This window comes from Mus caroli, chromosome 11 (assembly GCF_900094665.2).
Source record: "Mus caroli chromosome 11, CAROLI_EIJ_v1.1, whole genome shotgun sequence".
NCBI lineage: Eukaryota > Metazoa > Chordata > Mammalia > Rodentia > Muridae > Mus > Mus caroli.
Window position 1 is genome coordinate 14,845,351 of NC_034580.1, and position 13,998 is coordinate 14,859,348.

The 13,998-nt window shown below is 38.7% G+C and overlaps 1 protein-coding gene across 3 annotated transcripts in view; it reads right to left on the reverse strand.

Annotated features, from left to right (window-relative positions):
• Meis1 (Meis homeobox 1) overlaps positions 1–13,998 on the reverse strand; it is a 140,517-nt gene that overhangs the window by 19,988 nt on the left and 106,531 nt on the right. For all 3 annotated transcript variants that reach the window (XM_029483190.1, XM_021175667.2, XM_021175665.2), the window contains one exon: positions 4,930–5,006. In XM_029483190.1, coding sequence (XP_029339050.1) covers positions 4,930–5,006 — 77 coding nt within the window. The remainder of the gene's footprint in view (positions 1–4,929; positions 5,007–13,998) is intronic.

The window sequence follows — 13,998 nt, forward strand, 5'->3', positions numbered from 1 at the left end:
TCTCTCTCTCTCTCTCTCTCTCTCTCTCTCTCTCTCTCTCTCTCTCTCTCTCTCTCCATCTGTTTTTCCCTTGTCTTTGTGTCATGCCTCTGTTTAGCTTTATTGACAAAACAATCTGCGCCTAATGTTTAAACAACATCTGTAAAATGTGTTATTAAATTACATCAGAAGAAAAGCAGAATAGTTCTATGGAACCCACTGACCTCTATTGATTTTTAGATCACAGAAGCTGAAAGGATAATTTGTGAATGTTTTAACATTTACATCTAAACAGCTCCCTATATTTATAGAATCTTTGATTACTTCTAAAAGTATTTGCTGCAATACTACAACAATTCAGAAATAAACTTGACCTTTAACTGTTGCAGCTATTATAGTAAAGATCAGGTTTTCTAAAAATAAGCTTCCAATTTTACCTGCCTGTAGCGCAAGAGTCTACCTTTCCCCCATGGGTAAGAAACAGGAAGTGATGCTTGAGTGCTTGGCAGTTTTAAGGGCATTAGATAAAAGACTTGGGAAGATCCAGCATGGATTCTCAATCTAAAATCTATCAAGGACAGTAGTTCTGATGGCTTATCAAACGTTAGAGTGCTGCCTAGAACTTTATACTACCAATTGATAAAAAGGGTTTTCTTTCTATATATATTTCTCTATATATACATATAATATTTCATATTTACTGTATAGTTTACATGTCAAAACAGTGTCACCTTCTCAGAGCACAAAGGGGTAAGTGTTTAAAATCAGGACTTTCTATGAAAGTATGAGAATGAAAAGCAACCAGCCAAGAAGCTAGAAGTTGACTCCGTGCACTGTGAGCTAGTACTCTGCAGAGACAGGATGTGTCTGAGATTCCCAGCTAGTACTGTACAGCATAAGACATCAGTTTTCATTACAGGGAAGCCCCTGGTCTGCAACACTGGCCTAAAACCGTGAGTCTTTATTTGAGCGTTCTACACTCACACTTTGAACATATAAAAGTTAGTATACTAAAAAGAAAAGAGAACCAAATATTGGTTTTGAGTTTGCACATACATGTGCATGTTCATTTATGTGCTTGTTCATGTATGTTTATGCTTCCTTTAGATATCTGCCTAGAAGAAGGAGTAGGAGGATAGATTAAAAACATGCTGTGCACACTTATGAAATTCTCAAACAATAAATAAAAACACATCCAATAAAAAGTTGAATACTGAAATGATTTTTTTAAAGCTTTGCTTACATACTTAAATATTTAAAGACCTGAAAAACTATCTACTGCCAAAACGTACAATATTTCTACTTCAAATGAAAAAACTGCTCAACGTAGAGATATTGTTCTCAGAAGTATTTGTCACAACAATGAAAAGAAAAAAACCCAAAGTTAGAAAGTCCCAAAGTGTTATTTTTACCATTTCTCAGTGAGATTATACTTGAGACTGAATGAGCAGAGAGAAGGGAGACGAAAGTGTGTGGTGCAGATTCCACCTCACCACTGACCACACTGGAGTTTAAACCTCTCTCAACACTGAAGTCATGAGTCATAGAAGCTCACTTAGAAAAGCCATGTAATATCTTCTGTGGATCAAATAACACATTTACAATATTTTATGTGGGCCATCAACAAAAGATGTTTGTGTAGACCTGGTCTACAACCTCTAGTATGATAAATACCCCATTCCATCCCAGGCTCCATGCCAGCTTCCATAAGATCCCTCCTCTCTGTTTTTATTCTGACCAGTAGAATAAATATGGGTATTTGCAATTACATTTTTATCTCTGTTTTGTCTTCATCAAATCCGTCTTATTGTTTGGCAGTGAAGTTCTTTCACTTCCCCATTTTTCCATCTATTTCTGTCTTAGTCACCTAGCACGCACAGTATATCCTTTATATCAATACAAAGATACAAGATGAGTTTAGTGTTGGTGTGAAGGAATGGTGCCCAAAGTTCTTGTCTGTTTCTAGTCAGTGCCTCACTGAAGCTGCTTCAGTTAAGGTTCCTGTGACAAGCTAGCAACTAGACATGAGTTTATAGTTCTCACTTAACATATTGTGCATGTCAATACATTATGTTCTTGCCAATAATTATGACTGATCTACACCCAACCTGCCCTTCAGCATTTTATGAAACATCTTCAACAGTGACTCATAGCATATACAAAAATTTACATGTGTGTTAACAAGTTTTAAGAAATCCAAGAAGATATTTTTTTAAGTTGTAACTAAATGAAGTAAAGAGGAAGTCTTAATACATTAAGGATCATTTTAAAGTTAGGATTTCTAGAAGAAAATAACATCATAGGCTGTCCTTCTATGCAGTGAAAGTATTTATTTGCAGGCTCTCAAAAAAAAAAAAAGGCTTGGTGTGGTTTTATAGTAGAGTAAAAGGAAAACTGACTCTGCTTTCGCTGCCTTTTAGTCTTCAAACAGGCATTGTTTAAGATGCAATGCCATCTTCAGGTTTTAAGAGGACCTCCATTGTTTGTGTGCTCTTTCCTACCTAAAGCTAAAGAATTATTGTTTGGTGAGTTCGTCTGTTTGGCTTGGTTTGCTTTAATTTGTTTTTTCTAGAGAGTTTCTCAAAATATCTCTGGCTTCCCTGAAACTCATTCTATAGACCAGGCTGGCCTAGAACTCTGATATCTTCCTGAGTGCTGAGATTAAAGGCATGCACCACCATGCTCCGCCATAGGTTTGCAAAACATTTTTATACTTGAATCAAATACATAAACACCATATTCATCACACTTCAAGAAAAGAAACCCATCTCAAATATTTTAGATTGCTTTAGAGACATTCTCTCCAGAAAAGTTGTTAACAGGGGCCAGAGGAATCAATAAATCCAAAGCAATGATGTGCAAGGAAGAACCATTTCTACCAACAGAAGGGACAAGGAGAAAGGAAACAACCACACATATTCTGGTCCCTTTTGAAAAAGTAACAGTGATTTTGAAATCACCTAGCTGCCAACTGAAGCTTCAGCCTGAGGTCTACACACACTCTGAAAATTGTTTCCTAGCTTCCTAATTCCGAGTCTGCTTTTTCTCCCCTCTAGTACAGAAGTGAACAAGTTAAACAGTGGTCAATGACTAATGAAGGCCTGCAGACCTTGTGTGGAGAATCCAGAGAAATGATAGTGTATATAGATGGGCTGGCATCACAGGAAGACCTCTTTGCCCCTGCATTCACAAACAATGTCCCAACAGTGGTCTGTACACAGCAGAGTGTGACGAGTTTATTCTAGGAACTCTGCTAGCAACATTGAGGATGAAGGGAGATGGTGTGTTCAACAGGCAGCCAGCTCCTTAGTGCTCCTTAGTGCTCCTTAGTGCTCCTTAGTGCTCCTTAGAGCTCCTTAATTAGAGCTCAGCCTACCACTCCTTTACCTTCACCAAAGAACATTTCCCAAGGAGATGTCGCATTTCAACAGCTCCCACTGCATTAGGACTTTATAAAGGACTTCACCATCACGCTAAGCCTAAAGCCATGATTGTACATGCACATATAAAGCTATGTCTTCCTTATGGAATCAGACTTCTCTGAAAGGCCGACTTCAAATATGCAGTGTTAACAGTCTTGAAGATTTCAAAAACAGTAGCAGATAAAAATAGGCAAACAGCAAAACCTCAGAGGCAACAGAATTCAACACATTTAGATACAGTATGGCTTTGGTGGTTCCCTATCCACTATGAGGGCTGCAAACATTGATCTCCGAAAGCGGTGGTAAGGTCATAGAAATTGATAACCCTTACAAGCATAGCTCATGTGAGTCTGCCTGTGTCTTGCAGATAGTGTACTTGTAAATTAATCCTCCAAAGGCAAATATACCATAAGTAGCTTGTTATCTCTAAAATACTAAGTTGAGGAACACATGGGATTATACTGACAGAAATTACATTTTCTGTAATGGGGCTTAATATATCTGAAATATCTCCCAAAGGCTCGAGGCTCTCTAACAGTGAAGGGTCTCTTAATGTAAATACAATGGACATCAAATACAAATGTATTCACCAAAATGGATTAGGTTATGTAATCAGAGATTCTGTAAAATTAATCTTTGATGCCTATTGAACAAAAAGAAATACTTGTGTCTACAAACTGCCATCCTCAGCTTTCTCCAACAAGATTTTGAGGCTTTTCTGGATTGTACTTCAAAGAATAGAAGGCTTCTCCATCAAAAACACTGATCTGAAAATATTAGGATGATTAATTAGATCTCCTCAGTTTTAGGGGAGATTGGATTTCAATGTCCTTCAAATACGACAGTAGGCCTGGGTGATTATCCTTCACATGGCTTTAGCAGAGTCACAGAGGGAAATGAGTCACACTTTCTCAAAGCCTCAGTGCAATCTTGCTGGACATGTAGTCAGAATGATGTAGCTTAGGACTCAGTATATAAACCTCAGCTTTACTCCAGAGCAGAAATTTCTACTTTATTTAGAAATATCACAGCCTTCAGCAACATCAGACTTTGAAGACCTTCAGAGGGGGAAAAAAAAAAAAACTACAAATACTCATCTTTTCCCTTTTCATATTTAAATGATAAGAGAATACTGGATGCCATCTTTGAGCACAGAATGTTAACAAAATCTAATTGAATTAGTTTTTCATTGAATTTACAACCGCTATTTGGTAATGGTATATTTTCTTCTTTCGGAGAAAATAGTATGATACCAACTCTATCAATCATCCAGAAGAAAGTGAGCCAGAGTGTTTTCCAAATATGCACTCACCCTGTGCATAAAACATGTTGAGTCATAAGGGAGGTGGAAGGCAATACAGTCTATTGTCCATGCTAGAAAACATTTCTCCACAGCAGTCCAGTTTAGTTCCAGCAAGCCACTAGGGAAAGCAGCAGCAACTGGGTGTGGCTTCTTCATGCCAGACATTAACTGTAGGTTGCCAGAGGGGGAAACAGATTGCGTGTAAACTCAAGCCAAATTACTCACCAATTGTTCACTTGAAGGATGGTGAGTCCTGTATCTTGTGCCAACTGCTTTTTCTGTTCTTCAGAAGGGTAAGGGTGCTGAAAGAGATCAAAAAAGGTATGTGTACAGCAGGCAATGTTTATACCATTTTGTCAATAACCTAAGTGTCTAGTGAAGTCTATAATTAAAGGTAAAAATGCTGAGGTGTGTCACTCTTATTAATGGAATACTACATCATCTAATTAATGGCAGTAAAAGACAAGCCAATTACAAAGATTAGTGAAGTGTAGAAATGTCTGTTTAAGATACTTGCAGAGCAGTCATATTGGGTTTACTCTTTAACAAGTTTATTTGTTGCAAGGCTAGAAGGTTTACTGTGATCTTCACTGTATTTGATTAGATTGGGGTGTGTGTGTGTGTGTGTGTGTGTGTGTGTGTGTGTGTGTGTTATGTGTGTGTGTGTGTCTGTGTTGCTATCTAGAAAAAATATCTCTGAGATTTAAAAAATATCTCTGAGAGCAGCTGAGGTCTCCAGTATTTATTCAGGTGTTACACTCTCCCTCTATAACTCTGTACTGCTGGATTAAAATATTAAAACTAAGCTAGGTATACTTTATTTAGGTCACTCTTGTTTCAACTCTTGCTGAGCAAAACACCCACAAGCAAAACTCAACCAAAATTGGTGTCACCTTCACTGTCATTTGACAAACTTGGGGGTCATTTATGGGACACACCTTTGCATGGCTTCTCCATGAAGAGGATTACCTGAGGGAAAACCCCATCCTGAATGTAGACAGCATGGTCCTGTGAGCTAGGAACCACGCTAAAGAAATGGGAGAAAGAGAAAGTTGCTCAGAGTCAGCATTTGGCTGCCTCTGCTTCTTGTCTCTGGAGATGTGAGGGTGTAGATATCAGTCCCAGGCTCCCACAGCTGTGCCTTCCCTTCTGCACCTTCCTCTCTATTATGATGGACGGTATCCCTTCAAAGTGTGAGCCAAGACAACACCCCCCCCCCCCAAGCTGCTTTTGCCAGGCTTTGTTGTTGTTTTCTTTTCTTTTCTTTTCTTTTCTTTTCTTTTCTTTTCTTTTCTTTTCTTTTCTCTTCTGTTCTGTTCTGTTCTGTTCTGTTCTTTTCTTTTCTTTTCTTTTTGTTTAGTTTACTCACAGTGATAAGAAAAGCAATGCACAAAGTTTGTTTCCACACCTAAAGATCAACATATGCTAGAATTCTGCATAAAGGTCAATAAAAACTCGAAGGACATCATATTGCACCTACTAAGAACAGGCCCAGCTCTGTTCCTCATGAGAAAGAGAATACAAAAAAAATTATTGATTGTATAATGAAATTATGAAATAAATTTGGAATTTTATAGAAATTTTTATTTCTGGAAACATTTTCTGCTTAGCAATCAATGGCTAAGTTGCAACATTCATCTGTTGCAGCTGGGGTTGTGGTTTCCACCTATGAAGACACTGGCTGCCTTGAAAGGTTGCTTCCCCATAAATTCTCCCGAGACAAAATTGTCCTGACAGATGGTCCTCTACGCTTAGTTCCATTATGAATGAGAAAGGGCACCCTCAAGACTCAACCTAACTCTGTGTGCCATGGAAACTAAACTCTGGTCTATTGAATGATAATTAACATAGCTTTTAATCTCATTAATAATGTCTAGTCAGGCGCTTAAGAAATTGTTAATGATCACATCAGTGCTTTTACATGTAACTTTAAGTATGTGCTACACACATCGGGTATACTTGTGAAGAGCAGGGATATAGTAATTTTTCCCATAAGCATTGTCTTTGATTGCCACTTAATCAATAAATACACAATTAGACTGAGGCTTTGCTTTCATGGAATAGAGTGCCTTTCTCTAAAGAGCTCGAGGTATATTTCAGACAGGATAGTAATTAATCCCCATTAGATCCCTCTGAGTGACAAGAATGGAACAACCATCCTTCTTGTTTTGCAGGTGAGGAGACCAGGCAGGCAAAGGGAAGGCCAATAGCTATAGTTCCTCCTCTCTAAGTCTTCACAAACCTCCTTGCATAGCCTGCAGAGCCAGTTGCCAGGCCCCGTCCTTTCAGTACCACTGATCTCACCTGGCACTTTGCTCTCACTCGGCTGCACTGTTCTCATTTCTGCTCTTCGAACACCCCCAAGAGTCTACCTACTACACTTCTCAGTGTCACTGTCAGGGGTCAGCTCAAGGTCAGGTACATACACACACACAAACACACACATTCATACAGACACACAAATGCATACAGAGACACACACATATACACACATGCATACAGAAACACACACATACACACACATGCATACAGAGACATACACACATGCATACAGAGACACACAGACACAAACGTGCATACAGAAACACACACAGGGAGCTGGTGAGATGGCTCAGTGGTTAAGAGTGCCGACTGCTCTTCCGAAGGTCCTGAGTTCAAATCCCAGCAACCACATGGTGGCTCACAACCATCTGTAACAAAATCTGATGCCCTCTTCTGGAGTGTCTGAAGACAGCTACAGTGCACTTACATATAAATAAATAAATAAATAAATAAATAAATAAATAAATAAATAAATCTTTAAAAAAAACAAAGAAACACACACAGACATATGCATGCATACACACATAGACACACATGCATACAGAGACACACAGACACAAACATGACAACAAATGCATATAAAGACACACATAGACACATACATAGATACATGCATGCAGAGACACACACATACACACAACCACACAGATACACACATCACACCACACCATGCATACACATCTTATCACATCAATCTTTTCCTTATTCCCTGATAGCAAGACATTTTCTTCTTCTGTATTTTCTTGTTGGAGTATCTTCTTCCTCAAGTACCACTTCAAAATTCCTTGCTTCATTATTCATCATACTTAAAATCTACATGCGTATGTAATGGGAAATTAGCAACTAGTTTGAACAAAGAGACTAACTATAACTAAGATACTTTATACAGATACTATCTATCAGATTTAACACCAAAATGGATAATAAAGTGTCTTTCAGAGCTCATAGAAAGTGTAGGCATCCACAATAATATTTCCTTTGCCTCAATCCTAAAGGTGGCATTGACTTATAGATTACACTATAATGAGCTAGGGCCACACTCAAGAAAGAAAAACAAAACAGGTATTGGGACTAGTACAGAACTAAACACCACCCACCATCCTGATCTTAAAACATAATTCCCATTGTATAAAAGCATTCCACACAATTCTCATCAAATGAATCTCTTCTTACAAACAGAACACTGAATTATAATGTTATATATAGCATTTCTATCTCTATATTAGTTTAAAAAACTAGAATACAAATACAAATGACTCTAGTATAATACAAATGACTCTATTAGAGCTTATAAATGATATTGTACTTACTAATTATAAGACTTTGAACATGACCAACTTTTATAACCCTCAATTTTGTCACTCTGAGTCCTAACATCCATTGAAGTTAAAGGCCTCTCAACTAGTAGCTCTAAATGGTAGTGCCCAATAAGAATTACAAACTACAATTTGAAATGTACAATTTTCTTTTTTAAAAAATTCTTGTCAACATAGAAGGCTTCTTTGGCAATTACTACCCTCCCCAAGGCACTGCCCTCCCCCGCAAGGAACAGACTAAGAAGGAAAGCATCAAAGAGAACTCTTTAAAACTGTGATAAGGATTCTGAAGGGTAGCTCTCCACAACTGATGGCTTCTGGCTGGGGTACAGGTGGAAAAGGACTCAGCTTTCTTTAAAAAGCAGGCCACTGGGAGTTGGACCATGTTCCAGTGAGTACATGGACAACACAAACTGAATCTATCTTTCTCTCTCTCTCTCTCTCTCTCTCTCTCTCTCTCTCTCTCTCTCTCTCTCTCTTTCTTGGGTAGGAGGTCATAGTTTTTTGGAGGGGGACATAGAAAGGACTGGAAAGTGAGTGTGATTGAGATACATAATGTGAAGTTTCCCAAATAAAACTATTATGTGGGAAAACATTCTTGCCTTCCTGTGTGTGTGGGTGTATGTGTGTGTATGCATGTGTGTATATATGTGTGTGGGTATGTGTTCGTGTGTGTGTGTGTGTGTGTGTGTGTGTATGTATGTATATGGAGTGTGTGGTGTAGGAAGTGTGGTATGTAGATGTTTGTCACAACACACTTGTAGAGGTCAGAGAACAACTTGCAGAATTGGTTCTCTTCTTCTATCAAGTGAGGCCCAGAGATTGAACTCATATTAGCAGGAGCCTTTACCATCTAACTGGCCCTAAGTCCTCAATACCACCTAGTTGTTGATATTACTTGAATATAAAATTATAAACATGCACACAGACATATTCTGGTCTATAACATTTTCTGCAATACTATTTACTTAGTTTTCCAGTCCCTACAAAAGTGTCTGTCAATTATTTTTCAGGAGAATTAATAAATATGGCTATTCTCACTCTTCGGTAGAACTGAGTTACACCATTTCTTGCCTTGTCTTGTTGGCTGACCTAGTGCTATGACCAGAACCAGATGGAAAAATTAGTATTTGTGCCATTCCTATTTAGCTACTTTGAAAATTGAGAGTTGTCACAGCGATTTCCTTGTCTTGTGTTTTTCAGGAGTATTTTTGCATGGTTGTTTGTGAGCAAGCTTTACATACATCCTTAGATGACAAATGCAATTCTCATTTTATTTATGCAAATGGTGTCAGAAAAATTCTCCTTGGATCATTAAGATTACCTGAATCACTACAGTTCCAAAGAGAAGCAGTCCCGCCCCCAGAATTCCACAGCAAATTCCACTGGTTTCTTCACATCATGTAGTTTCTGATTTCATAATTTAAATATCACAAAACTGAGAAAGGGCTAGGTTTTTTTTCTTCTCCTCTGTCACTTTTCATGTGATCTGATTTTAAGTAATTGGAACAAACTGTGTCTAATTTCATGCAGCATAATTGCGAGGCAGCCCCAAGCTATAGAGACGCAGCACTCTGTCTCCATTAAGCAATTTTCAGCTCTTTGGGAAATATTTTTTATGTAGATATGAATGAGCCTGGATAAAATTAAATGTCACAATGATTTGGACATTATTAATAAGGGATATGGTATAGTAAGGGGTAGGATACATATATATATATATATACACACACATATACACACACACACACATATGCGTGTATGTGTTTGTGTATTAAATTGAATATTCTGGGGAATGGCATCCAGGACCTTGTACATACTGGGGTACCAGCAAATTCTTTGTCTATGGTAAAGCAGCTATGTTTTTCTTTCTTTTTATGGTTCTTGGCCTTGGACTTGGTGTCCTACAAGCTCTCAATTCCTTTTTTTTTTAAAAACTATAATTGCCAAAAACAAAACAAAACAACAACAACAAAAAGCCTACTTGAAAACTATGACTCCATGTAGCTGATACCCACTCAGCCAAAAATCCGCAGAGAAGTGGTAGGCTTCTAAACACAAACCCAGCGGTTTGGATATCTCAAATCCAGTGAATCTCAATTACCTAGACTGTTTATGGATAGTATGAGTTATATCTTTGTAGACATAGAAAAATGGACTGACCAAAACCAAACCGAATCAAAAACAAAACAAAAACCAACCACCCCCACGTGCTTAGCAGTCGAAGCTTCTGTTAACAACATGCTCAGCCCCCAAGGCGGTCACCCACAGTGTGGATGAGACAAGTGCGGAAGCCATGCTGCAAAGCATCAAGAGTGAGCCCTGAAATGTGCCATTTTCAGGAAAAAAAACAGAAAATTCATTCCAAACTACTGAAAATAAAGGTTTACGTTTCTTTTGGCCATCTCCCCGAGCACCTGTGCCTTACTGCACGCAAATGACAAGGACACTGGTTGAAGAAAGATCAGTGGGTTCTTGTACAGTACTGGCCTGCTGTACCAATCAGCTTAATCACTTTGGGATATCCAAGTAAATTTGACCATCATCCAACAGACAGTGAGGGAGACCGAGCCTTTGCTGTGTACATTAGCCCTGTGACGCTATCTCCTAAAAGCTTAATTATTTGCAAACAATTGATCAAGATGGGAATTTGAGACGGGAGATGCAAGTGCCACTGGGAGACCTGCGAAGCATTAAGAGAGCAAATGAAATTACCTCTAGATCCTACAATAAGAATTAACGATTGCAAAGGGAGGGCTAGGCGTGCACGCGGTCGCTACAAGGGTTCTGTCTGAAGTGCTTCCCATTTGATCTGCATTAACACCTCAGGAATGAGTGAGAGCCTTAAAGCACTGATTATGTCTGGGCAAATCGGACCCTCCCTTCTTTCCCTTCCGGCATTCAACCTGCGCACTTGCATCAGTCTAGTTTCCCTGGGAAGAGAGGAGAAGCTGGACTGGGACGAGAAACTAGTCACTTTGAGGAATGGGACCCCAGCGATGAGAGAAACCTCACAAGATGACCATTGTCATGTCCCTAATCAGCAGCCTGACTCCCACTCCATTTCTGTCCTTCGTACATTTCTAGGTACACAGAGTGACTTGCAATGATGATCTAGTAGAGAATGGTTGTCTTATAGCTTTATCAAAGCACAGAATGATCCCCAGTGTATGTGCCCTGAATAACTGCAATAAAGAATATCTGGCAAAAAAAAAACCACCCTAAAATAGCTCATATTAAAGCTTAGTCTGAACTGTCATTTTCACTAGCCACGAGGAACAGCAGATGACAGAAAGAAAATGACACTTCGCTAAAGAAAATTTTTCTTAGTGCAATTCTACTTTTTTTTTTATTGAGGTTGGCATGGGAGACCCTCCCACAGAGATGGCAGTTATCTAGTATTTACAAGTTTACAATACCTTGGAAGAGAATTTATCTATTTAAACAATCAAGCAGCCTTTTCAGATGAGCATCAATAGGAAAGTACAGAAACTCTACAGTATACACAGATGGAAAATGTCCAGCCTTATATCGTAACGCTATCCTGGACCAAATGGGCTCCTTTCATCAAATGTCCACCCCTGGCCGCAAATGTGGATGCCAAGACAGTGATGAACTTTATCTTATCTGCCCTGCTAACCAAGTTTCAATAACATCCCCTCCCTCACCGCCTTGCCCACTCAAACAGCACATTGTAATGGCAGCAGAAAATTTGAAAATAATCCTGTACAGAGCTCTCTGGTGAGATAATGGAAGGCTACACTGCCCCTTCTCAAGCCTCAGATTAGTAATTTCTTGTGACACAGAAGTGCCTCTATACAGAAACTGCAAAACAGCTATAACAAAGCAATAGAGGTAGAAGCAATTTTCAAGCAAAATGTTACACGCTATACTTTAAAAGGTATGGGAATGGGTACTAGAGGGGCCGATCTAACAGGAGGAATTATGGCAAGTGTCCAATATCAGCCTTATCAGGGCAATGTTCTGTGGCTTGGCTGAATATGTCGGGAGAACAATTTCAGAACTTCTTTTATCCTTTTTTTTCCTCCAGCCGTGTGCCTCCTCCACAGCTAAGTTTAATGCATTAATATAAGTTGACCTTGAGCTAAACTCTGGTATGTGATGGAGAGATACTCCCTTTAAAGAAAAGGGAGAAAGCTACCATATGGCTTTTAACCATTAAATCTCTGTATTTTTTTTTAAACTTCAGAGTTTTCCCCTTTTCTGCTAAGGAATTAGGGGTTGAAATCAAAATACCCAGCTATGTGTTTGAGCTTTAAGAAGGTAAGGAGAAATTTGTTAACTAAACAGAACTAACTATATCTGGTTAACCTAATTTTTTTGCCTATAGAATTTTCTCTCATTTTAAGTAAAATTGCAGTCATTTTTGCCTTGTGCATTGACTAGGGATGTGACAATTGACTACACTGTGACAATTACATTGATCTAGGATACTTTTTTCTTTTAAAAATCCATAATGCTTTCCTATTGTCTTTCAGCTTTATGAATTAGTTTTACTGTTTCAGTGAATGCTTTTTCTGTCTTCTCACTGCACATTATCAAAGAGACACTTTGTGCCTGGCATTTACATTACAAAAGCAGTGCTCCATGCAGTTGAGGAGCATAGCCTGAATGCATAGCAGTCGGATCCTGCACCCTTACATAGGCTTGAATCAAAAGGAGAGGAAGCAACTGTGGTCCTGGCTAAGAAGCCAAAAAAATATTTGGAACAGCATCAGTGAAGTTGTAAATTTTGATCTGTTTTCTTAATGTTCTGTCAACATCTCGAGTCTGCCCTCTTGTCCAGACAAAATGTCCTGTTTCTTGTTTGGCGCTGGCTTTTTCTAGAAGTTAGTTGAGTCACTCTGTAGATGATCTCGCTTGACATCTTGCCCATATAACAGAACTATAACAAATGACCAGTGGAGATGTGTGGGTAGGGAAGTCAGGTAAGAGGGTCTGCAGCCTTGATCTTATCACTTGAGAATGACAAACTCGTGGGAAAAAAAGGCAGAATGCTGGATAATATTTCACCGCTCTTTATTTCTTGCATTACTGCGACTATATTTTGAAGACATAGCCAGGAAAACAGTTTTGTTGCCAGTTACAAAGCCAATATTAATTTTTTTTTCCTGCTTTGCTTAATTGATCTTTTTCTTCTAAGTGTAAATTAGATGTAAAACCCAGAAGACATGTATAGTGGGATTAGGGTAACATCAGCCCGCGTCCTGTTATCTGTTCTATAGTCACTGTAGTCTAGTATGATGATGTTTCAGGTCATTCTTCAGTAGCTATATTGCCACTTCTAAAGGCAGGCAGAATAAATAGATAAAATATAGGACTCTAAATTAGCAATTACTTATTACCTTCCTAAAAGTCTTAACATTAATGAAAAGTGCTAGAATTATTTTTGACTGTTTATAATTAATTATCATCCTCTGAATGTTGGTTATCTCAGTAGGCAACCATGGAAACAGAAGGAAACCAAACAGACTAGATAGGAGGAGCTTAGAGGCGGGGTAGAATAAGAAGAGAGTGCGAGTTTCACTCTTTGGCTTGTGATTAGCTGCTCTTCCCATGGGAATGCTGAAGCTGGGGGCTTCCAGTCACTAGTGCGGGTGCAGAGATCTGTCCTGAGTTTTTCCCACTTTCTTAC